We start from the raw sequence: 26,633 nt of genomic DNA on the forward strand, positions 1-26,633 counted from the left end.
GCACCGGTTAAGTCAATAAATGTGATGTAATCTATAAGTTAGACTCAAGTACTACTGCTAGTTAAATAAATGGTCTGACATACATTGTAGCTGGTAGTGGTAGGACATGAAAGTGGCAGACAAAGAGCATTACCTCTGAAAACCATGAGAGAAGGGCCCAGTGTGAAGGTGTTCAGTACTTCATTTAAACTGAAAAGAACAAAGAAAATGGCTTTAGTATCCTTCGCAGTCAGCACAGCTATGTGCATTGTTACTGAGAAAACACAGTCTTCCTAGGGGTTTGTTTATTTTGTTTACTGTTGTAATTTGCTATGTCCTCTGTTGGGTGATGAGGCCTGCGGTCTCGATGATCCTGGAATGGTATCCAAGCGCACTGACTTGCCTGGGCTCTGGGACAGAGGGCTGGGAAACAGTGGGCCAAAATTACTGCTCTGTGGCCAGGGCAACATGATTAATCTTACCGTGAAACGGGTCTTATTTTTAAAAACCACAGTCGTAAACTATTTGTATTTAAAAATTACAAATGATATGAAATACAAGTTGTTATAGGTGACAGGTTTGATGCTCAGTTTCCTATCCAAATTAAATATGACCTTGTTTATAAATGTACTGCCAGCCATGTTCTCCCACGCTCTTCCTCTTACCCAGTAGACGGTCCCCCTATTCATCTTCCCTAAATCTTCAAACTTTTATTTTGCATCACATTTTCACTGGAATCATGTTCCCAAAATAATACCCCCTCCCCACTTCAGGAGCAGGCCTGGAGGTGCTCAGACAAAGCTACAGAAGTAAGAACCTATTTTTGGATAGGCTATCTGCATTCACTAATCTGGGGGTAGGGGGGGGGGGTGTCAGATTGACAGGACATGTGTGGCTGACAAGGGTGGTCCATGCCCCCCCAGCCAGAAGACATTCCCCTGCGTAAGCAGCCTTTCTGGCCAGGGCTGCTATCTCTATTTTAACCCCCCCTCGCTCGATCTGTGCGTGAATGTGGGTGCGGGAGTGCTCAAGCATATGTGTCCGCCCAGGTTACCAGAGCGCGAGGGAAGCTCGTGAGTGTTGCGGCTCTGTGGCAAAGGAGCTACAGAATTCTCTGGAAAACAGAGAGCTGGCCTCAGACATGGCTCAGCGCTGCTGAGGGTCCCCACAAGCAAGCAACCAGAGAGGGACGGTGATACAGCTGGACGATGGTGGTGGAGGAAGTCATGATCACCCTGTCAGGGGGGGCACCATGGGGCTTCAGGCTCCAAGGTGGTGCTGAACAGAAGAAACCACTACAGGTGGCAAAGGTAAGAGACCAGGGGGACAAGCAGGCATGTAGGGAGCATGTCAAGTGGGCTGTATGCTGACAAGGTGTTTGACTTGCTTTTTGGCATGAAAGGGGCATAGAAACATGTAAGATAAATGGACATTTAATGCCAGATGGTGTTAAAATGCAATCTGAGACCATTTGAGGACTTCTGAAAGAGTTTAAGATAGTCTGAAGAAGTTAGTCGCCACGCCACTCTAAATGCAGTCATTCTGCCATTTATATGTGAAAGGTGTATATATCATTATTTCATTGTTTTTTACTTTTTATTGTAAGGAAATCAGACTCACTTAAGATTTCAACCCCATGTGTGAATACTCATGGATATCATCTGTGTATAAGGATCTCTTTACACATACACAGTCAAGGTTCAGAGCTTCTAAGTGTTGTTTTTATGTCCTACTGACTTCACAAGTATGTTTCTAATATGACACTGCTGGGATGAAGTGCTGAGTCCAGGTCTAAGTTTGGATTTAAAGGGGTCGCCTTCTCTCTTTGACCTGGAATCCAGTTCCAGTCTGAAGCACCCATGTGAAGCTTTTGCTCTCTAGGTCGTTGAATATCATCTGCATATATGTATCATTGAAAATGAATGGGCCAGGGCTGGAATTACCATTCATTGTATTAATGTGTTTTGGCATGTAATGTAAGGTTGTTACATTACTAAAATAAATTAAATAAGGGAGATGCATAAGTGTGAAGTCTCAGTTTACTAGTGAGTGTCACATTTTTGGTGAATTTTGCTAGATCATGGCTGCGAGAGGTAAATCTCATGGGTTGTCATGTGTCTGAACCAAACAAATCACAGTGCAGAAATCACAGGAGAAGTAATTGCAAGTTTTAATGTTGCCACCCCAAGTTGACAATTATTACCCTTGTAATCACAGCAAGTTTAAGGGGACCCCAATTTTTTTGATGACTCACTGTTTTCAAATTTTACAGGTTTACTGTCACCTATCTCACTGTTTTCACTGCAGCTAGGTTGACATATACACTATATGAACAAAGATATTGGGATACCTGGTCATTATAGCTACAGGAACTTTTATCACATCCCATTATATATCCATAGGCATAAATATGGAGTTGGGCCCCAATTGCAGCTAAAACAGCTGCCACTCTTCTGGGAAGGCTTTCCACAAGATTTTGCAGTGTGTCTGTGGGAAGTTTTGCCCATTCATTCAGAAGAGCATTTGTGAGGCCAGGCACTGATGTTGGTTGTGAAGGCCTGGCTCACAGTCTCCATTCTAAATCATCCCAAAGGTGTTCGATGGAGAATAAATCAGGGCTCTGTGTGGGCCAGTATAGTTCTTCCACACCAAACTCACCCAACCATGTTTTTATGGACCTTCATTTGTGCACTGGGACACAGTCATGCACTATTCACCTCAGCACTCAGCGACCCCACTCAGTTACTGTACGTCTTCTACTTTGTTGCTGAGTTTCTGTTGTTCCTAAATGATTCCACTTTGCAATAATACCACTGACAATTGACCATTTGATTTGTCACTCCACAGAACACATTTCCACTGTTCCAGAGAATAATGGCGGCATGCTTTACACCACTCCATCCGACGCTTGGCATTGCGCTTGGTGAGGCTTGCATGCAGCTGCTCAGCCATGGAAGACAATTCCATGAAGCTCCCAGTGCACAGTTTTTTTGCTGGGGTTAAGTTTGGAACTTTTCAGTTATGTAGTTGAACAGAGCATTGACGACTTTCATGCAATATGCGTTTCAGCACTCAGCGACCCCACTCTGCTACTGTATGTGGTATGCTACTTCATTGCTGAGTTTCTGTTGTTCCTAAACGCTTCCACTTTGCAATAATACTACTGACAGTTGACCGTGGAATATCTAGCATGGAAGACATTTTATGAATTGACTTATTCCAAAGATGGCATCCCATGGCAGTACCATGCTTGAATTCACTGAGCTCTTCAGAATGACCCATTCTTTCACAAATGTTTGTAAACCTGACTGCATGGTTAGGTGCTTGATTTTATACACCTGTGGCAATGGGTCTGAATGAAACACCTGGATTCACTGATTAGGAGGTATGTCCCAATACTTTTGTCTATACAGTGTATGAGCATGACCTGAGTATGATGTGGTCTGGTGATACTTAAACATGTCACGGAATTCATGTCACTTTAAAGTTTGTTCAAAAGTCCTGACCCTGGTGTTTTCAAAAAACAAAGAAAGAGAACTTCCCAGCAGAATGGCTCAGGTCTTCATCTCTGGTACTTTCTTAGCTTTCCTCATTAACCGATTATTTCAGCAGTTTCCTCTCATAACCCCTCTGTATGTGGGTCACATGGTTGCCAGTTTGTTTTTGTGTGTGATGAACACCCAGACAGAATTTCTTTAGCATCAGCTGTGAGAAACACATTTTTTCCTGCTAATGAAACAGTGACTCTGGGTGGCTGGACAGGACTGATGCATCTTGAAGGTCACAGCTCAGCCTGTTGATATCTGGGGTCCCTAAAGTGCCTCTGATTCCTCCTCTAACACTTAAAAGCCCCTCCAGGTCTTATCAGTTGCTCATGTGAAGCACTGTTCTTGTCTTTCCAGACATGTAGTCATTGTTGAACCTCGTTACTGATATGACGACGGGGCATGGTGCAGGCAGGAACAAGGTGGATGTTCCACTTGCAGTTCAGAGACTAACTTGGGTAATGAACAAAGGCTGGCACTTTCATAAACTGATTAAGACTAACTAAGGGCATGTGTGAACAACAAAACCATAGAACAGCATCACACAGGTGAAATAACTTACATTTAACAAGAACATGAACCAGGGAACCTAACAACCACTAAGGCTTAACAACACTAGGGGAGACTAGGAACATATATAAGCAAAACCAAAATCAAACAGACCATGAACAGGGCAAACCTAGGAGAGAAAAACTAAGAAAAGAAAATTTAACAAAACATTGGGGAACAGAAAAGCAAAATCAAATGAAACAGATGAGGTTGGTTTGCAGCCAGTCTCAAACCTATGACAGGAGGGTTATAGCTTCTGTGCCACACACTCAACCCACTGATCCATGAGGCAATCCAGGGACCAGAGAAAACACACAAGGGTCTAGCAGAGGAGGGAACAGGATGGCCAGCAACACCTGCTGGCCAAAGGAGGAAGAGACATGAAGGGCAAGAACAGACAGGTACAGACCCTGACAGTTACACATGAATCATCTGTTCCTTAATACATCTGCCAATTTAGCATGCTGTCAAATAACTCTGGGCCAGTTTAGGTTTAAATTAGTGCTGTCAAACGATTAAAATTTTTAATCAGATTAATCACAGGGTTGCTGTGGATTAATTTCGATTAATCACGATTAAATATCATTCATTTTTTAATCTATATTAATCACATTTAATTTTGCATGAGCAAACAGATTCAAGAAAAAAGTGAATATATATGCACTTAACATGTTTATTGAACATCTTGAACATGAGTCGGATGCATTCCATCTGCCACAGAAGTGCAATACCATGGACCTCAGTTACCAAGGTACCTCAGTTTAAATGGTCTTTATCTTCGTTCGCTTACAATTACCACAAACTACCATAAATCCAACAAATAATCCAACTAATTATGAAGTCCAATTCTAGCCCGGTTAATTGCCATTGTTAGCAATATCAGTTGATAACACATTACGTGCGGTGCTTTACATATAAAACTCCGTAGCAACACATCCACAGATAAGTTGGACGGTATAGCGTGTGTGACCGATTTAATGAGCCACAAATGAGAAGTAGTGCTTAAACAGTATAAAACTACAACTTTCCCTTCTGTTGATAAAGGGCGCAGCCATCTTGGATTCTGAACTCGAGATGATTCAGGGATTTTGAATCATTCTGCGCTGCAGATGGGTTAATTGTGTTAAAGATTTTAATCAGATTAATCATGATGATGGATTAATCCACGTAAACCTGTTAATTTTGACAGCCCTAGTTTAAATATTTTATTGCAATGATACTTTACCAGTGGCTTCATAACTGTTGCAATATGTTTCAAAAATGTCAGCTGTGTTGTTCATTTTAAAATGAATTTGAAAGGGTTATGGAAAGTTTTTGGGTCACCTTGAAGAGTGGCATGGTCCTACAGATGTTTGTGATGGTGAAGCAGGGGTGTGTGTGTGAAAGGTCTTTTACTTCACTTTCTGCATTGTTATCACATCAACTATGCCTTGACCTTGTGAGGTACATTGTTTTCATGGGGGGAATGTTCAGAGAGCTGAACCAAACAAGGTCTTGATGTTATCTTTGAGACCTGGATTAGGCAGGCAGGTTCTGCATTCAGTGCATCCGCTACAGCCAAAAACATTATAGGACCAGAGCATTTAAGTGCTGGTGATGAGTATTGAAATTGATTTAGGAATTTCACATGAACAGTTTAGCTTTCCATGATCATACCATATTATGGAGCTCATTTATCTAATACTTATCTAAAGTGACTTACAGTTGAGGGAAAGTTGTGTGTACTCCCTGGGATTTGAACCCATGATCTTTGCATTATTAGCAAAATGCTGTACTTGTTTAGCTACAGGACTTCAACAAATAGAGTAATTGATGAATGGTCAGAGCTCTATCATATGGTGTCCCACTCAGAATGTGGGCATATGGGCCAGTCCAGTATCCTTGCATGTGGGGCTGTCGTGACTCGAGACTGACATATCAGCCACTTTCATGCCCATGAGCTATCCCTGAACTTGTGCCAAGTAAACGACATTCCTCAGTGGGTTTTCTGAGGTATTTGTCCCACCTTGGATACATGTGACATTCACTCAGTCTTTTCTTGTGGGTTCATCTCCTAGTCTTTTTTTCTCCTTTCTTATGTGCAACCTCTGATATTTGATTTATTACATATTATAGGCATACTGTTGATTAGTATTTTCTGGAAATAATGCAGTTGGAAGTAACTGAAACAAAGTTCTATTGTGATTAGTGATTTGTAACAGAATTAGGGTGTAGAATATTAAATTTATACATAAGATGCAAACCTGGATGCTGGTGGTACAAAAGTCCCTGGGTTTATGATGTTCATCAGGAAATTTAGGACAGAAACTTCTTGAAATACTGGTTAGTAATATTCGAATCAGCCTGATGATGAGACCACCCTGACATTTGAAAATTCATCTCAGTTTTCATACTTGTCAGGCCATGACCGTTTATTACATTCCAAGGTTAGTAGATCCTCAGGGGGATTCTTTGTCACTCTCAGACTTTTTGACTTTTAGGTTCCAGCCCATTCATGATCATGTATCCTACACATAAAAGGAAGTTGGTTCCTCCAGCTGTTCTGTGGACCCAGCGGAATCCGTCCAAATTGTGAAACCATCTGCCTGGCATCTCTGGGGAGCCAAGCTCATTAACAGAAAGGCTATGTTTGTCACCAGCGAGCCTGAGAGCCGTGGGGCTCTCTCTGATTTCAGGCTTGACGGACAGGCGCTCCTTGCCTTGGTTTTTGCCACAAACAGGACACACTTTGAAGTAACTGGACCTGCACCAGTCAAAAGTGCAAGAAATCCACTTTTGTTCTGGTGGCCCAGATGCAGCCATCATTTTTTTTGGGGGGTGGGTTGTTTTTAGACCTTTAAGGTTACTCCATCCCCACTCTTCTGTGGAGATGAATGTCATCCCCAGAGCTCATCAACGTCACCAACTGACACAAGTGACTCTAGGCTTTCCTCCCAGGGGGTTGAGAGAGCCCAACCAGTCATTCAATACAGACTATGCCAAACTGAGCTACACATAAAAGGTTACATTTACAATAAATTATCAGACACTGATATGACTAACACAAGTAACATTTTCAAATATAATTTTAAAAAGTAATTTAATTTTATCTTAATATGTGCCCTGCAATGGGTTGGCAGCCCATCCTGGGCTATTCATTAGCTTGTGTTTGTAGCATCCAGGGTAGGTTCTGGACCCCAGTGACTTTGCATAGGACAAGCAGGTATAGAAAATGGATAGAGAGATGGACGAACTTAAAAGTAAGATTTGTGAGTTTAATCCATTACACTTTTTGTCAAATTCAGCAATTTTCACCTCAAAGTTCACTACCTGTCAGTTCCGTGTCAGCCCTGGCTCTGTAAATGGGGAGGAAGCACAAAGTAATTCAGACTGAGCCATACAACCCAATCCCATGCTTCACATCGCTCTGAACCTACTCCTCCTCCTCCTTTCTGTTTACCCTCCTCTATCTCCCCTTCCTCTGTTCTGTGCATGAGCATGAACGCCCTCTGTTGCTGATTGCCTGGAACAATACTGTGTGGTGCCATCCAAGTCATTTTGTTTTTTTCCCATTTACAGACCTGGGGCTGCATAGAAACACCGGGTTTTATTTCAGCGTGCACACACAGAATTGACAGCTATCAAACTCTCAGGAGATTTGCTGAATTTGACAAAAAGTGTATTAGATTAGATTAAAATCACATACACTACCTTTAATACATTCAAATTGCATTTTCAATAGGTGGTGCAATTGCTAACATGCTAACAGACTCATCTTCTCACACAATCCTCATTTTCTGGTATAAATGTCATCTTCCTACTCTATTTATATACTCAGCAAAAAAAGAAATGTCCCTTTTTCAGGACTGTGTATTTCAACAATAATGTTGTAAAAATCCAAATAACTTTACAGATCTTCATTGTAAAGGGTTTAAACAATGTTTTCCATGCATGTTCAATTAACCATAATCAATTAATTAACATGCACCTGTGGAATGGTCGTTAAGACCTTAACAGCTTACAGAAAGTAGGCATTTAAGGTCACAGTTCTAAAAACGCAGGACACTAAAGAGACTTGTCTACCGACTGTGAAAAACACCCAAAGAAAGATGCCCAGGGTCCCTGCTCATCTGCGTGAACGTGCATTAGGCATGTTGCAGGGAGGCATGAGGACTGCTGATGTGGCTAGAGCAATAAATTGCCATGTCCGCACTGTGAGACGCCTAAGACAGCACTACAGGAAGGACAGCTGATCATCCTCGCTGTGGAAGACCACGTGTAACAACACCTGCACAGGATCGGTACATCCGAATATCACACCTGCGTGACAGGTACAGGATGGCCACAACAACTGCCCGAGTCACACCAGGAACACACAATCCCTCCATCAGTGCTCAGACTGTCCGCAATAGGCTGAGAGAGGCTGGACTGAGGGCTTGTGTGTTCCTGGTGTGACTCGGGCAGTTGTTGTGGCCATCCTGTACCTGTCACGTAGGTGTGATATTCGGATGTGCATGTTAATTAATTGATTATGGTTAATTGAACATGCATGGAAAACATTGTTTAGACCCTTTACAATGAAGATCTGTAAAGTTATTTGGATTTTTACAACATTATTGTTGAAATACACAGTCCTGAAAAAGGGACGTTTCTTTTTTTGCTGAGTATATATACCCGCAAGAAATAATTAAATGTGTGGATATCTGTCGAAGAGCTTTCCAGTTAACTCAGACAGAATGGCCAATATGCAGACAGTACTAATGCTTGAAAAGTGGCCATTAGCACATACAATCAGGTGAAAACAATTAGGACACCCCATTAAATATTTAGTTCTTTATTAAGAAATATCAACATATCAATATCAAATCTTCTTTCAAATCATATCTGTAAAGGTGATGTAATTGCATCACCTATGCAAATACAAGAAACAAATTTAACAGAAGAAATGAACAATGATGCCAATTTTTGAATTACTATTTAAAATTCCTAGAATTGGATTATGGTGCACAACATCAGGTGAAAATGATTAGCTTTTTGGTGGAGCCTGTCTTATTTAAACCACAAACTTATTTAACAAAAGAAATTAACTAAGATGCCAGTTCCTACTGAGAAAAAAGTTGGGACACCCTATGCCATAATAGCTAGTATGTCCCCCATTGGCTGAAATAACGTCAATGAGACGTTACCTATAACCATCTATCAGTCTCTGACATCGACTGGCAGAAAGTTTTCCCACTCTCCAATACAGAATTAATTTAGCTGTGTGATGTTTGAAAGGTGGTTTCAAATCATCCCCCAGCATTGCAATACGATTCAGATCCAGGCTTTGACTTGGCTATTCCAGAACTCTCCATTTCTTTCTTCTAAGCCATTTCTTGGTAGATTTACTGCTATGTTTTGGGTCATTGTCATGTTGCATAGTCCACCCCGACTTCAGTTTCAACTTCTGGACAGATGATCTCACATTGTCCTCAAGCACCCTGACTTCAGTCTTGCCCTGATTTTTTTTTCTGACAGCAAGGGTTTCCTTCTTGCATAACTACCATTTGTATCAAACTTGTGCTGTCTCTTTCTGATGATAGATGCATGTACCTTGACATCAACTGTGGCAAGAGCTTCCTGTATGTTCCATAATGACATTTTAGGATTTTTGGAGACTTCTTTCAGCATCTTGCAGTCTGCTCTTGGGCTGAACTTGCCTGGACGGCCTGACATGTTGTAAATTATTTTCCAAACAGCGGAATGGCTGTTTCCAAACTCTATTGAGATCTTTTTATATTCCTTCCCAGACGGAAATGCATCTACAGTCTTCTTTCTGAAGGCCTCAGAGAGCTCTTTGGATCTCACCATGTGATACCACTCACTTCAACAATCAAGAGCAAACGGTTCTTGCTGAAGCTCAAAGCTGCAGAGGTTTTAGGAACTGTAGCAGCTTGGATCGAAAATTGGTTAACAGACAGGAAGCAGCGGGTAGTAATTAGAGGCACAATGTCACAGTGGGCCTGTGTTCATAGTGGAGTACCACAGGGTTCAATTTTAGGACCACTATTGTTCCTAATTTACATTAATGATATTGAAAAACAATATGGAAACACATTTTCCCTTGCCCGGATGTGGGTCATCTGGGCCCCCCCCTGGAGCCAGGCCTGGGGGTGGGGCTCGATGGTGAGCGCCTGGTGGCCAGGCCTATACCCATGGGGCCTGGTCAGGCACAGCCCAAACAAGGCACGTGGGTCCCCCCTCCAATGGGCTCACCACCCATAGGAGGGGCCATAGGGGTCGGGTGCGTTGTGAGCTGGGCAGTGGCCAAAGTCCCTGGAAGGGGTATTGGAGAGCACTCCTTCTGGGGACTCTCTTGTTCTGCTGGGGGACTTCAATGCTCACGTGGGCAATGACAGTGAGACCTGGAGTGGCGTGATTGGGAGGAACGGCCCCCCCGATCTGAACCTGAGTGGTGTTCTGTTGTTGGACTTCTGTGCTCATCACGGATTGTCCATAATGAACACCATGTTCAGGCATAAGGGTGTTCATATGTGCACTTGGCACCAGGACACCCTAGGCCGCAGTTCGATGATCGACTTTGTAGTCGTGTCATCCGACTTGCGGCCGCATGTCTTGGACACTCGGGTGAAGAGAGGGGCGGAGCTGTCAACTGATCACTACCTGGTGGTGGGTTGGCTCCGCTGGTGGGGGAGGAAGCCGGCCAGGCCTGGCAGGCCCAATCGTATAGTGCGGGTCTGCTGGGAACGTCTGGCGGAATCCCCTGTCAGGAGGAGTTTCAACTCCTACCTCCGGCAGAACTACTCCCATGTCCCGGGGGAGGCGGGGGACATTGAGTCCGAATGGGCCATGTTCCGCGGCTCCATTGTGGAGGCGACTGACCAGAGCTGTGGCCAAAAGGTGGTCGGTGCCTGTCGCGGCAGCAATCCGCGAACCTGCTGGTGGACACCAGTGGTGAGGGATGCCGTCAAGCTGAAGAAGGAGTCCTATCGGGCCTTTTTAGCCTGTGGGACTCCAGAGGCAGCTGACAGGTACCGGTAGGCCAAGCGGGATGCAGTTTCGGCGGTCGCTGAGGCAAAAACTCGGGTTTGGGAGGAGTTTGGTGAGGCCATGGAAAACGACTTACGGATGGCTTCGAGGCGATTCTGGTCCACCATCAGGCGGCTCCGGGCGGGAAAGCGGTGCAACATCAACACTGTTTATGGTGGGGATGGGGTGCTGCTGACCTCAACCCGGGACGTTTTGGGTCGGTGGAAGGAGTACTTCGAAGACCTCCTCAATCCCACCAACACGCCTTCCAATGTGGAAGCAGAGTATGGGGACTTGGGTGTGGACTCCCCTATCTCGGGGGCGGAGGTCACTGAGGTGGTTAAAAAGCTCCTCGGTGGCCGAGCCCCGGGGGTGGATGAGATCCGCCCGGAGTTCCTTAAGGCTCTGGATGCTGTGGGGCTGTCCTGGTTGACACGCATCTGCAGCATCGCGTGGACATCGGGGGCAGTGCCTCTGGACTGGCAGACTGGGGTGGTGGTCCCCCTCTTTAAGAAGGGGGACCAGAGGGTGTGCTCCAACTATAGGGGAAACTATAGGCCGTGGAACTGTGGACCAGCTCTATACTCTCCGCAGGGTTCTGGAGGGTTCATGGGAGTTTGCCCAACCAGTCTACATGTGTTTTGTGGACTTGGAGAAGGCATTCGACCGTGTCCCTCGGGGAGTCCTGTGGGGGGTGCTCTGGGAGTATGGGGTGCCGGGCTTCCTTTTAAGGGCTGTTCGGTCCCTGTATGACCGGTGCCAGAGTCTGGTCCACATGGGCGGCAATAAGTCGGAATTGTTTCCGGTGAGGGTTGGACTCCGTCAGGGCTGCCTTTTGTCACCGATTCTGTTCATAGTTTTTATGGACAGAATTTCTAGGCACAGCCAGGGCGTTGAGGGTGTCCGGTTTGGTGACCTCAGGATTAGGTCTCTGCTTTTTGCAGATGATGTGGTCCTGTTGGCCTCATCGGACCGTGACCTTCTGCTCTCGCTGGGACAGTTCGCAGCCGAGTGTGAAGCAGCTGGGATGAGAATCAGCACCTCCAAATCCGAGACCATGGTCCTTAGCCGGAAAAGGGTAGAATGCTCTCTCCGGGTCGGGGATGGGGTCCTTCCCCAAGTGGAGGAGTTTAAGTATCTCGGGGTCTTGTTCATGAGTGGGGGGACGATGGAGCGGGAGATCGACAGGCGGATCGGTGCGGTGTCCACAGTGATGCGGGCGCTGTATCGGTCTGTCATGGTGAAGAAGGAGCTGAGCCAAAAGGCGAAGCTCTCGATTTACCAGTCAATCTACGTTCCTACCCTCACCTATGGTCTTGAGCTGTGGATAGTGACCGAGAGAACGAGATCGCGAGTGCAAGCAGCCGAAATGAGTTTCCTCCGCAGGGTGGCTGGGCTCTCCCTTAGAGATAGGATAAGGAGCTCGGTCATTCGGGAGGGACTCAGAGTAGAGCCGCTGCTCCTCCGCATTGAGAGCAGTTAGATGAGGTGGCTCGGGCATCTGATTAGGATACCTCCTGGATGCCTCCCTGATGAGGTGTTCCGGGCATGTCCCACTGGGAGGAGGCCCCGGGGAAGACCCAGGACATGTTGTAGGGACTATGTCTCTCGACTGGCCTGGCCTAAACTGGTTAAATTTGCATACGACACCAAGGTGGGTGGTGTAGCAGATACTAAACTAACAGCACAGAGGCTACAACAGGATCAGGATTTAATTAGTGACTGGGCTGGTACCTGGCAGATGAAATTTTACATAGATAAATGTAAGGTAATCCATGCAGGGAGCAGAAATATAAAGTACAGATATTTTATGGGTTCCACTGAAATAAAGATAGTTGATTAAGAGAAAGACCTCGGTGTGTATGTTGATGCTTCCATGTCCCACTCTCGCCAGTGTTGGGAAGCAATTAAAAAGGCCAATAGGATATTGGGTTACATCTCTAGGTGTGTGGAGTTTAAGTCAAGGGAGGTTATGCTACGATTATACAATTCCTTGGTAAGACCCCACCAACAATATTCTGTGCAGGTTTGGTCACCATACCTTAAGAAGGATATTCTTGCCTTGGAAAAGGTTTAACGTAGGGCTACAAGAATGATTCCTGGGGCCTTTACTACGAAGCGGGGTTACTGGCTTATCGGGGTAACTTGTCGGATTTAAGGTACCACAGTTTAAATAGACTTCATATTTGTTCACTTACATTTTGCCCAGACTACCTTCAGTCCGACAAGTTACCCCGATAAGCCAGTAACCCTGCTTCGTAGTACAGGCCACTAGTCTTAGAGGAATGTCTTATGAGGAGAGGTTAGCTGAGCTGAATCTGTTCAGCCTCGTGCAAAGGAGATCAAGGGGAGACATGATCCAGGTATATAAGATTCTAACAGACCTGGATGCTGTTCAGCCAAATGGCTACTTCAATATTAGTTTAAATAGTAGAACTTGTGGCCATAGGTGGAAATTAGCAGGAGAACATTTTAAACTGAATTTGAGAAAACACTTCTTTACACAGCGTGTAGAGTATGGAATAGCCTTCCTGTTCATGTAGTTCAAGCTAAAACCTTGGGGTTCTTTAAATCAGAGCTAGATAACTGCTGTGCTTCTGCCTTCTCTGTGTTCAGAGGTCTGTTCCTGTGGCCATCCTGCCCTCTGGTAACGCTTCCATTTGCTTGCTTTCTTCGTGTCTCCATCTGCTGGAACAGGTGCGCAAGCGCAGCAAGGCATGCCGGGCAGGTCTCCGCGAGGCTGATGAGTTGGTGTCCATCAATGAGAGCCCGTGTAATGGACTGTCCCATGCCCAAGCCATGAACCTCATCGACAGCTCCCCTGGGACGCTATTCTTGCGGGTCAAAAGGTCAGAACTGGTCGGCTGAGTGTACAGGAGACATGGGCAGACATCTGACTGGGCCAGAAGTAGGCTTTTCAAAAAGTCATCCCAAATTGCATATTATTTATTAAATATTAATATTCATATTAATATTATTTCATATTAATATTCTGAGTTTAACCCATTTTCTAACCAAATTTTTGAAGCTTTTCAGTGCTAGTTGACTGAAACAAAATTAATAAAAAATAAAAGATGCTTCTATTTTTTTTTATTATAATGGTGCTTCATATTTATCGTAATATAATGCCTTGTAGCATTAATGGTATCTTGTGTCTGAATGGTATCTTAATGATATTAATTTAGTATTAATAATAATTAATAATTAATAATATCTTGTGTGTTGCTTAACAATTAATGCACAACAAAAATTGAATATGGGGAATTTTTACTGTGAAGTTGCACTTTGTCTCACAAGTTAGCTTTCTCCACAGAGTACCAGTGGGATTCCAGTCAGTGGTGCTGTTGACCCGGGCTCCATCCCCAAGGATTGACAAGGAGTATCGGGCCTCCCTAAGGCCCAAGTCTCCAAAACCCCCCCAGCTAGTGTCAAGGTCATGCCCCAAGTTGGGCAGCGAGAGCTGGACGAGGCAGGACTGCCCGACCTCCATACAGGGCAGCGAGGCCTACTACTGTGAGACAGACAGCGACGTAGATGTGACGCATGAGAAACAGCGAAGACAGAAGCGCCGGAGCCCCAGCACCATGCCAGCCAGGGCTGCAGGCAGGGAGTCGCCAGAAGAGACCTCTGAGATGAGCGGCTATGACAGCGCCCCTGATGCCCGCACCTATGTTCCTGCTCCAGGGAGCTGTATGACCAATGGCAGGGAGCACAAATGGACTTTGCCGTCGGGGAAACTTCCAGGTGTAGCACAAAAGGAGGTGGTTTATCAGCCCGAGCCAGGCGAATGGTCCTTCCAGATGGAGACCTCCAAGAACTCTTTGATGAACACAGATGATCAAAACCCACAAAACGGAAGGGCAGAGGTGGACAGTGGCTTCCAGGAGCCCTCCAGCCTCCCACCACTGGTCTCCCCCGAGCGGGCCAGAGAAGCTCTCCAGCTGGCCTCCAGAAAGCAGTTGGTGCCAATGGTGGGGCCAGTGGACAACCCTGTGGATGAGGAGCTCACCATCACCTACATGGACAAGGCAAAACAAGCCAGTGAGTACCTGCCCTTCTGTCACTGCCACCTGCACTTGTCACTCACCTGGCCTCCATAGTGCAGGTCCGTAGGGAGGTTTGTTGAAGTTCCTTTGAAATATACAGAAGCTCCACTACTTACAAATGAGATACGTTCCGAACGGCCGTTCGTAACTTGAAATGTCCGTAAGTCGTTATTCAACATCATTTAAGGGTATATGCAAGGACAAAGAACTAGGATACTGGGAGTACGCACGCTACGCTGTTGCGCAGTGGGAGTAGCGGCCAGAAGTCGTACTAGGCGGAATTGGCGGGAGCCCAATTAACACAATTTGGACTTACAGTCCTCTTCGTTTGTATGTCTGAAAGTTCGTAAGTTGAACGTTTGTAACTTGTAAGTAGAGGAGCGTCTGTACCGATAAATTGGACATTGTTTGACTTTCAGAGGATGTCCTGAATATTTCCTCATTTACATAGTGTGGTGCAGTTCCACATCCCTTCAGGCAAAACGCAAAGACAAAAAGATTCAGAAAGCTCAGTCCTTTACACTGACAATACTAGAAAAGGGTGGCAGCAGTAACAAATTCCTTGTGGTTTAAGCCCTTGCAGAGGTGCATGAGTGAACCCCAGCCCCTTCGCTTCTCCACCAGCAGTAGCACCAGGGAGTGGTAGTAATGTTTTCTGAGAGAGATCTGGGCTGTCAGCACCTGGAGTGAGTCCACGGAGAGAGTCTGCATCTGCTCTCTGGTGTCAGATAGTGCTATGGCTCACCAGCTCCTGTGCTAAGACTCATGTGTTAATGCACACATGTCCACATCACATGACTGAGGGCAGGCCTGCATGCTGCCATGGAGCAATCACGCGGCAGAGATGCAGGAGACGTGTATGTTTACAGGTGTCGAGTGTCTTATTTATGGGTTTTCAAGCTAAATAGAATCAAAGGACACAAAAGGGAATGTTTATTCACGAGTTGTTCAATTACGAAAATGAAGACTCCCATGCCCCATTTCTGCCCCTGCATCAGACTCCCTTTTGCTGTGTGGTTCGTCTGAGAAAAGAGGTCTGGGTTGTGCTGTTATCAGCAGCGACTGACCAGCCAAACCTGCCGGCTCGTATGTGTGAGCTGAGGCCAGAGGAAGTGCAAAGGCTGCTGTTTGTAGGATGCTATACAAACAGTGACACTATTTATAAAACTCACCCCTGAGAAGGAACTTGGGGACACTTACGTTGTCAGCAACACATTTATCTGACTGGATGTTTATTTTTGATCAACAGCACCGTCTGGTGCTTCCGCTGCTCTGTGAGATAAAAACCATATAAACCGATGCATTAAGCAAGTCATATCAATAATGTCAAGTAGATAATAAACGGGGGCTTTTCCAGGAAGGTAAAGTTAAACATGAACAAATTAAGAATACTATTAAAGCAAAAAAAAAATTATTCTGGGGTTATGGTGGAAGACAGTGGTGTATGAAAGGTAAAATCATTGTATGAACATGTATAGCACATGAAAATAATGTTAATACTAAAAATGAATATAAGGGGTCTAAAAACGTCAGTAAAAATTCCCTGTCCAATGAAAACTAAAAGGAAACTTAAAAAACATAGAAATTGAACTGGAACTAAAGAAATAATAACAGTATAATACAATAATCACGATTACTCACTAAAATGAAAGAAATACACAGAGCTGACACTCAGTACTAGTTACTCATTTGGGGGGGGGGGGGGTGTATTTCTGTCTGCCCTGTGTACCTGTTACCTTGGTGTTGTCTCATTTGATATCTTTAATTCTGCTGAAAGGTTAAAGTTATTCAAACATTTCCGTCTCCTTCCTCAGAAAGTACCTTTTAAAAAGAAATATCACTAACTCACTCTGCCAGATGCTGCCTACTGTCATTAAATATGTGGACAGTTACGTGTGCCATAAAAATGCGCAGAAGATATTTCTAGTGTCTGACCTCAGCAGGATCTCAGTTTAAAGGTCAGATTGGTGTTTGTCGATGACAGAACTCTGTGCACCATGATCATTCACTCTATCTACAGCGATGATATAAATATCTTATTAAGTCTCTGTGATTATTTTGAATAGCCTCCTTTAAGGCATTCACAGTCTTTCATAGTGTCATTTTATGTAAGAAGACTGTAGTTGAGTATCCCAATTTGGACTGGGCAATATCTAGAAAAATAATACACTATATGGACAAAAGTACTGGGACACACGTCCATAATCATTGAATTCCGGTGTTTCATAAACACCTATTGCCGCAGGTGCAAAAAACATGAAGCACCTAACCATGCAGTCAGGTGTACAAACATTTTTGAAAGAATTGGTCATTCTGAAGAGTTAAGTAAATTCAAATGTGGTACTCTCATAAGATGCCAATGCTATGTTCACTAAATAACTGCAGAGTTCCAAACTTCTTCTGGCATCAACCCCAGCAGAAAACTGGGGAAGCAGTTTTCTTGCCTTGTGAAAAGCAGGAATGGCCTTCCATGGCTGAGCAGCTGCATGCAAGCTTCACAAAGCGCAATGCAAATGTCGGATGGAGTGGTGTAAACTGTAAAGCATGCCGCCATTGTTCTCTGGAATAGTGGAAATGCGTTTTGTGGCTCGACAAATCACACTTTTCTGTATTTGCCGGATGCCAGGAGAATGTTACCTGCCTGACTGCATTGTGCCCACTATAAAGTTGGGTGGAGGAGAGATAATGGTATGGGGTTGTTTTTCAGGTGTTGGGCTAGACCCCTTAGTTCCGGGGTCATTTTGGAGAATTATATGCTTCCACCTTTATGTGAACAGTTTGAGGAAGGCTCTTTTCTGCTCCAGCATGACTGTGCCCCAGTGCACAAAACAAGGTCCATAAAGACATGGTTGACTGACTCACACAAAGCCTTCACCTTAACCCCGTCATACACCTTTGGGATGAACAAGAACGGAGATTGTGAGCCAGGCCTTCATGTCCAACATCAGTGCCTGACCTCAGCAAAGTTCTACTGGATAAATGGGCAAAATTCTCACAGACCTACTCCGAAATCCTGTGGAAAGCCTTCCCAGAAGAGTGGCAGCTGTCATAGTTACAAAGAGGGGACCAACTCCATATTGATGCCTATGGATTTAGAATGTAATGTCATAAACGTTCCTGTAGGTGTAATGGCCAGGGGTCCCAATACTTTTGTCCATGTAGCGTATGTGATATTTTTATTTGGGGGGGGGGTCTAAAAATTTTTTTTATTTAAAAATATCAGGAAAAATGTAATGATGCACCAATAAGGGAATTTCTGTCCGTCCCGAATTATTTTGAAAAATTACACCGATACTGATTGTTTCGGAAGCAGGTTGCTTCACCTGCTGCTTTGCCATCTTAGGTTAAAGGGACACTTCAGCCAAATAAATAAAATGAATTACATTCTAAAAATATTAATAAGTGTTTATGTTTTGGTAAGAAAACAACAACTCTGGAAAACAACAACAGTCCCAGAGCACTATATTTTATAACTGTATACATCATATAGATACTGTGTGCAGAATTATTTAGGCAGGTACTATTCTTGGAGATAATTTTAAGCAAAAGTTGGGCAGACTTATAAAAGTGAATTCAAAAGTTTTCTTTTGCTCCAACTAAATTTACTTAGAGAGAAAATGACTTTCACAAATAAAAATAAAAGAAAAATGCTTTACTATTAGTATTTCTGTCTTCACCATCAACTGAAATAATAAGAAACAGTTTTTGTTATTCAGTATATATAAAGAATAACAAACAATCAGTTGTTCTATACAGCCCTTCTTCACGAAGTTTAATGTCCTGCATAGCTACCTTTCTTCTCAATGACCATCATGAGCCTGTTGTCCATTGGACCAATCAAGTTTTTGATTTGATCCCATCCTGTATTGGGTGAAGTATCTAGGACCGCCTCCTAGATGCTGCTCTGAGAAGTGTACTGCTTGCCATGTCGGTAGATCTTACACTTTAGTAAGAATGGGGGTTGAGTCAGGCGATGAAGGGGGCCTGGTCATAATTCAATCACCTTTCAAGCCTTTCTTAGCCAGTCTATGGAATACTTTGATTTATGGGAAGGAGCATTGTCCTTTATGAATATCATAATTTTTTGAAAGCTGTTGACTATTTCTTGTGTCAGTGTTTGAAGCAGGTATCTTCTAGAAATCGGCAGTAGATCTTGCGGTTAATTTTTAAACCATCTGCAAGTCAGAAAGGTCCTACAAGTTCATCACTGATAATAGCATCATATCTCCTCCATCCCCTTGTTGGTGCTTGTAGAGGGTATCCATCCACTAGTCCATCCATCTGCTCCATAAAGAGTCACTTACATCTCATCCGTCCACAAAACCTTTGTAACATCATTCTTGAGATGTATCCATGCCCAGTGTTAATTATGTATCTTGTGAACGTTATTGAGTGGAGGTCATGTTTCAGCCTTTGCGACCTTAGCAATGTTACGTAGCACACCATACCTAGTACTTCCAAAGATTCCGTTCAGATTGCTGTTCTAAAATATAATGTGCAATTGATGCTAAAGGGTTTCTGGAAGTATCTTTAATTTGCCACAGATTTCTGGCAGTTAATTTGTGTCTTCTCTCTATATGCTTTTTCAGTCCTCTTTGGCTGTTGACTTGATTCTGTTCAAGTTTCAAAAGTTTTAATTGTTTTGCAACCATCTGACTGGCACTTTACTATTTTGTTTTTTTTCTGCTCTCTGAAAGGTCCTTTCTGGCTCATTTTAATAGTAATAATAATTTGCTTAGTAATTCTGCACAGGAAAGTATCTTCTTTCTCCAAACAAAACCAAAAAGAGACCAAATTCTGAACATAGTCTCTTTTTAAACAGTTCATTCTTAATTATATAACATACAAAAAAAGCTGTTTGGAAAAGATGCGTTCTATGAGTGTGTTCTGTGAGTACGTTCTATGAGTGTGTTCTGTGAGTACGTTCTATGAGTGTGTTCTGTGAGTACGTTCTATGAGTGCGGTTATCAGAGTCTGCGTCCTCGTGCCTACAACCAATTCACAACTGCACTCCAACCCGTATATTATTACTTAATTACAGATTCATCTAGACTGAAAATATTGTTAATAATTACAAGGAAAATACACACTTGTTTTATTTATTCTTTATTGGAACAGATTTGTTTTTCATAAACTCTCACTCTCACCCTCATACTTTTCACAGTTTCACCTTAAGGTGAGCAATCAAATTTGTTGTGTTGAAACTGTTTACTAGTATATCCTCCTTGTGAAATTTTAGCAGAGCAATGTTTGCAAAATGCATTACTAAATGTTGTCATCTCAAAATAATTTCATACAGCAGCATTTTTCTGTTTAATACGCAGGTGTGCAAAGCAATATACAGTAGTACATGAAGAGTCAGTGTATTTGTAAAGCTATGAAATTGGCACGAGCTGACATTTACTAATGACAGCTGTTACCATGCATCAGATCTAATGAGCTGATTAAGGTCTGAAACCTGGTAAAAAGAATCTGAGACTTTGGAACTCTTAGTGTCATGCCCAGCTCCGTACGATCCTTGTGTGTGCCACGCCCACCTCGTTACCTCATGTTTATGCCTGATTGTTCTCACCTGTTGCTCGTTAAACTCAGTTTGTCTTGTGTATTTAGTCCACGTCTCGGTTAGTTTCCCCCAGATCTGTCATCGTCAATAGCTTGTGTGAGTACCAGTCCTGTCTGTTTGACTGTAATAAACCCCGTTCTTCTGTCAGCCTGGCTGCTCTCGCCTCAATTGCCTGCTCGCCGCTTGCACAGCGTGACACTTAGGGTGCCCAAACTTTTACATAGTGCCACAATTATGTTTTTATTTTTTATCTTTATTCAATTTATGACATAAAAAGTAACTATGCATCAATGTTTGGTATAAATATTGTGCATTTTTTCCATTTCCTACAGAGACTGTGTTTACATCTTTTCCATGAAAAAATGACCAAAATATGTTATTTATCGAGGGGTGCCCAAACTTTTGCATACTACTGTAGGTTGCCATTTTAAAGGGACTTATTGGTGGGAAATATTGGCTCATTTTTATCCATTGGCTGATGCCTGATTGTTGCTGTATCAGCCAATACCAATTGTCGGCCGATACAATCGGTGCACTTATAGATAATTGATAATATAGACCCCCCCCCGTGTGGTACCCTGCGGGGGTCTTAAATTTCTTTCAAAAGAAAAATGTGGAAGAAGCATAAAAAACGATACATAGATAATCTGCTAAATGGCTGGTGCTAAAACTTGCTGACTGGGGGGAGGAGTAACTGGTCATCTTTTTTTTTTTAGTCTCTGTGGAAAACATTTAATTGGTGGGCCAGATATAATTATGATTTAACAGTCTAAATCACTGGTTCACAAAACTTGCAGTAAGCCCTATCCATGAACTACTATTATGAACAACGTGTACATACACTGATACCCTTGCACACCAAGAACAGTTGAAACACAATAACAATGTGTTTTTTTTGGTCAGAAATGTAGGCTAGAAGACTGAATTGGAAGTGACATCATAGATCTTTTTTGTCTTGTGTGTAGCTTAAAAGCATATTTTGCCAATGAAGACAATAATTGGCAGTTAATCACTGCCCAATATTATCAATTACCGATACTATCACCATATTACCCAACCCTAATCCCAGTTGTGTAGGAATTACATCAGGTATTGTACTGTCAGGAGGAGAGCTCTGAATTGGGTGGAGGGTGAATGTAATGAAAGGCCTGTCCACTTTCAGACCCACGAAGTCTTCTACCTGATCAGGTCTGTTCAGTGCTGGCCAACCTCACTGAGGCTTAGAGAAGCCCTGCGTTTATTTTTCGAAAGAAATTCCAGCTTCTTAGGCTCTTTGTCAGGAATTCGTAAAATAAGGAGTGGCTGATAGTAAGCAATGATCTTTGTCTGTATTTTAACTAAGGCCTCTGACCTTTACACCTGTTACCCACAGAGCTGCACAGAGGTGACACAGTACAGGACCATCAAGTAAAGGAGGCGCGCACCAAATGCCGGACTATTGCCTCACTGCTGACGGATGCACCCAACCCGCACTCCAGGGGTGTGCTAATGTTTAAGAAGCGCAGGCAGCGTTCCAAGAAGTACACGCTGACCAGCTTCGGCAGCGTGGATGAGGACATACTGCGGGACTCGCATGAAGATGATGGTGTCCTGCCCGGCAGCGAGTCAGAGTTTGACGAGGATGGCTTCACCATGGCGCCAGATCCTACCTGGGACAACGACTACCTGGAGGCCCTGGAAAAGAGGGGTGGAGGCAGGCAGGAGGGCACGGAGAGCCCAGGGCTGACAGCCACCTCAGGAAAGGGCGCCCGCCTCTTTGAGCAGCAGAGGAAGAGGGCAGAGGAGCATGTGAAGAAGATGGCCATGCAGCAGGTGAAGCAAACTCTGCCTCCTCAGGAGCCCCCCCCTCCAGAGGCAGAGGCTCCGCCCATGCCAGCCCCCACCGTTCCTCTAGCCCACAGCCACAATGTCACCACTGTAGGGCCAGTCACCATGAGCACAGCCTCTGTGGTGTCTCCACTCTCTATGGCATCCCAACCCCCTGTGGTACCAGAAACCACCCCACCCTCGATGCTGCAGGAGCTGCCATCACCCTGGCTCGCAGCCTTGCCATCCAGCTCTGTGGTGAATAGAACTGCACGGCCATTCACTCCAGGCTTCATCACCCACCGTGCCTCCACCGCACCTGTGGTGTTCCGGCCCCACGTCACCAAGCAGACTAAGCCCACTACGCCGTCTGAGGGCATACCAGCCCCTTTCTCCGCTGCCAGTGCTGTGTCTTCCCCTCATGCTGCTGTACCTGCCACTGCCCCCCCATTCATCTTTCCGCCTGCTTCCTCTACAGGGGATGAGCCCTTCTCCCCGCCACTTACTCTGGCCACATCCCAACCTCCTGCGACAGCGTCTTCCCAGCCAAAATCCTCTAATTCTTTCACGAGCAAGGACACCTCACTTCCTGCTCCAGTGAGGCCCTCCCACCCCATGTCCTGTGAACAGCAGCCTGCCGCCCCCAACGGCCGCACCGGGATCCTCTTGGAAGCGCACCGCCGGGCCAGTAAGAAACCCCTGTTCAGCGGCCCTGAGGATAAGAAGACGGCCTCCCCCAACCCAGAATTACTCTCTCTGGTGCAGAACCTTGATGAGAGGCCTAAGGCGGGCCAGGAGTTCAACTTTGAGTCCGGCCCCTATGAGGATGTGTTCAACCCAGATGGGGAGGCAAGAGACTTAACGCAGGCCCAGAAATACAAGGTGCCCCCTCCGGTGGCACCAAAGCCACGCGTGATGCCCGCGATCGTCCATATGCCATATGGCATGGAGGGCAAAGGTGCTGAGCTGTTCGCACGCCGGCAGAGCCGCATGGACCGCTACGTGGTGGAAAGCAGTGGCTGCCAGCAGCCGGACCTGACCCGTTCACCCTCCCCCACACCCTCCCTCCCAGCACACTGGAAGTACTCGCCCAACATCCGTGCACCTCCCCCCATTGGCTACAACCCGCTGCTCTCCCCATCCTATCCACTGGGGGCACAACGCAGCAAGGCATCCATGACCTCGCAAGGGGGTCACTACAGGGGCAGCCAGCAGAAAGAGGGGATCCGTGCTCTGGATTTCATGAGGAGGCAGCCCTACCAGCTGAACCCCGCCATGTTTAACTTCTCTGGCAGCCCAGCTGACCAGCAGCAGCAACAGCACCACCGCAGCGATCACATGACAGGCAGCACCCTCAGCGCCCCACGACAGATCCCCATCAGGTCGGTGGGTGTGCGCGAGATCCGCCGCTTTTCCACACCCACACCCATGTCGGCGTCCACCTCCCTGATGCCCACCGTCATCATCCCCCGAGCCGCTACCACACTGGGGGAGCCCCTACTCTGCCCTGATGTTACCTCGCCCAACACCGCAGCAGAGGCCCCTCCACCACTTCCTACAGCAGCCCTCCCTGAATTACCAAAAATATCCAGTGTGCCCGTCCCGAGCCGGGTACGTGTCCCCGGCCCTGTTCCTTTCCCGGGCCCTGCCAACACAGGCCTCCAGGTGTCAAAGCTCTTCCTGAGTGCCCCTGAGCTCAGCCCCCTGCGCTCGCCCACTGTCCAGGCCCCCAAACCACGCTTCGTAGCTTCAAGAAAAGGGGCTCAGATGAGCATGTGGAGGCCGGGGGGGGCACACCCCTAGGGCCTGCCCTCCTAACCCCTACAATGTCACCCTATGGCAGCTTCTGTCACATGCTTGTGGAATCAGGGTCTGTCAGTGGGTGCGAAATTTTTTTTACTTATCCATTCATGATATATATATATATATAACAACAAATAATAAAATCCTAATCTAAGAATTGTAGGGGAACATATTAGTTTGCAAAAATCTTTTCCAGACATATTTGTTTGCAATATTTTTGGATAAAAAAAAAAATTCAAAACTAGTTCTCGGCAGGACTCCTCTCTGCTCTACAGACACCAATTTTCAAATTGTGCTGTATAACATTTGACGCTAACAGTGACAGGGTAGAGACACTATACTTACTGATATACCTAATATGGTGTGCAAAGTGCAATATTAAAATAGAATACCTTCTTGTGTATTATTATTCAAATAAAATACCTTCTTGTATGTTATTTTAGCCCTAACAGGAATGTCCTAAAATACAACAGAAACCCCTGTTTTACTCTTCATTTCACAGTATTTTTCTGTTCTCCCTCTAAATGATGCATGAAACCAAAAAATATTGTTGTATAGTGTTGGATCTGCTGTCATTGCCTATATATGGTGTACAGTGTATATCATTGACATAGTCATGATGCATCACCAGGGCAGATCAAACAGATCAAACATCAGAAAATTGCAAATGCAGGCCAAAAAGATCCTGATGAATGTGCACTGAATTACCATGCTCACAAAACTTGAAATGTGATTTTACTGCAAGTAATAATGAACCAAAACCTTACTTCCATTAAAAGTGAGTATGATGATGACTTTTCGAACCACAGCAGGGGAGTGAAGCTGGGCCTGTAAGTGCCTCTTACCCAGGTAAAATGTACAGGCCTTTGAGGGATGAGAGTATGTTGTGTGGAGGGTGACCCCCCAGCTCCTGGGTATATGGCAGCTCCTTACAATCCCGGCTGCTCTCATGTATTTGCCATTGAGCCAGTGGGTCTCTGAAGCTCAAAAATGAGGCTGCTGCACTGGCCGGCCTGTTCAGTGTATGTGGTTATGTGAGGGTGAGAGCTGCTTTGTGTTGATGTTAGCTTCACCCATTTGCAATGGCTTTCCTCTTACGCTTGACCTGGCAGCCTTGTGGTCTGTGGTTGAATGGTTTGCCGGATGCAGTGGCTCATAGACCCAGTGTGCACCAGAAACATTGAGTATGAAGGCATACTGACTGTGGATGTGATAGAATAGCCATTTAGCTTTTTTTTAATCACTGCTCAGGTTGTGTTGACTATAATAAAGTAGAATGTTTAGTGTATTCTTATTTTCTTTACGTTGATTTGAAGATGATGCAATCAGTGTTAGTTGATGTCCATGTGGTGACCTAGATATGCTTCACTGCTGGCATCCCCTGCCTTCCTGGTCAGTGCGCTGTACATTCTCCTCACGTTGGAGAGAGGTGTTGAGGAGGAGAGGAAACTGGGGTTTTGCTAAGTTGCTAAGAAGATAATGCCCTGGACGGCTGCCTGCGTTGCCTATTGGGTTGACCCGTCCTGGATGTAACAAAGTCACCAGTGCAGGAGTATGTGATCCTAGAAGAGATGCTGAGGATGTTGCTGCTGCCGTGAGGAGTGAAAGCCTTCATTGGTAGGGAAACAAGGAAAATTGTCAATAGCCCACTTTTTCTAGCCTTTGTGGTTATGGGGTGTACCAATTTTCTACAGAGAGCAGGGGGATGTGCTTTTGGTGCCATTCTACTTGAACTGTTAAATGATGATGACATGAGAGAGATCCCATAGACTGTACAGATAGAGAGAAAGTGACTGAGCAGAGATGGGAATGGGGCCTAGCTGTGGAAGGATGATCTAGTGGGTAGGTGGACAAGCACAGAAACTCCTGGTACTGGTGTCTCGCTGCCTGGATTTGGTGAAATTGGCTAAACGCATAAGCTTGCGTGTCACATATTGACTGTGTTATGTCCCGTTTTTGCTTTTTAAAATTTAGATAACAGGAAATAGCAGAAGTCTAATATGGAATATGTCAGTGTGTACTTAATCTTCAGCTAAGGGATACAGGCTCAGCATTGGTTATACTTGCCAAACAAAGTTTTTCAAAAATAAATAACAGTTATGAAAAACCTCCTGGGTGTTTGTGTCCTCTAAGTCAACTTTGCCATCCCATCTATTTGTGCTCTTTATCCTGGCTCGATTCTACAAAGATGGTGTTTTCAGTTCCAGCACAGCTCGCCAGTGGTATCACCTCAGGGAGCCGATAGATCTCCTGCTCTCCCCTCCGCAAACCTGCTCCTTCTGTGCTCCAGCAAATGGACTTTAGGCCAAAAGTCTGCTTTTCAGGTTTCACTTT

At 44.8% G+C, this 26,633-nt stretch overlaps 1 protein-coding gene across 2 annotated transcripts; it reads left to right on the plus strand.

Annotated features, from left to right (window-relative positions):
• Positions 1–949: 949 nt before the first annotated feature.
• On the plus strand, positions 950–26,408 carry synpo2la (synaptopodin 2-like a). Of its 2 annotated transcripts, XM_072709774.1 has the most exons (5): positions 950–1,289; positions 2,827–2,902; positions 13,779–13,930; positions 14,395–15,122; positions 22,063–26,408. In XM_072709774.1, exons 3-5 carry the CDS (start codon positions 13,881–13,883, stop codon positions 24,297–24,299), a joined length of 3,015 nt encoding a protein of 1,004 aa, XP_072565875.1. In that variant the 5' UTR covers positions 950–1,289; positions 2,827–2,902; positions 13,779–13,880; the 3' UTR covers positions 24,300–26,408. The 2 variants fall into 2 exon arrangements, with proteins under 2 accessions (XP_072565875.1, XP_023659417.2); XM_023803649.2 differs by lacking the exon at positions 2,827–2,902.
• Positions 26,409–26,633: the final 225 nt, after the last annotated feature.

The sequence above is a fragment of the Paramormyrops kingsleyae genome, chromosome 3, assembly GCF_048594095.1.
Source record: "Paramormyrops kingsleyae isolate MSU_618 chromosome 3, PKINGS_0.4, whole genome shotgun sequence".
Lineage (NCBI taxonomy): Eukaryota > Metazoa > Chordata > Actinopteri > Osteoglossiformes > Mormyridae > Paramormyrops > Paramormyrops kingsleyae.

What these genes read in the sequence shown, in the direction of transcription:
- synpo2la (XM_023803649.2), top strand. Translation starts at nt 1,188, where the DNA reads ATGGTGGTGGAGGAAGTCATGATCACCCTGTCAGGGGGGGCACCATGG. An exon ending in AACCACTACAGGTGGCAAAG is followed by an intron (nt 1,290 to 13,778) that starts GTAAGAGACCAG and finishes CTGCTGGAACAG; the next exon opens with GTGCGCAAGCGCAGCAAGGC. An exon ending in CTATTCTTGCGGGTCAAAAG is followed by an intron (nt 13,931 to 14,394) that starts GTCAGAACTGGT and finishes CTTTCTCCACAG; the next exon opens with AGTACCAGTGGGATTCCAGT.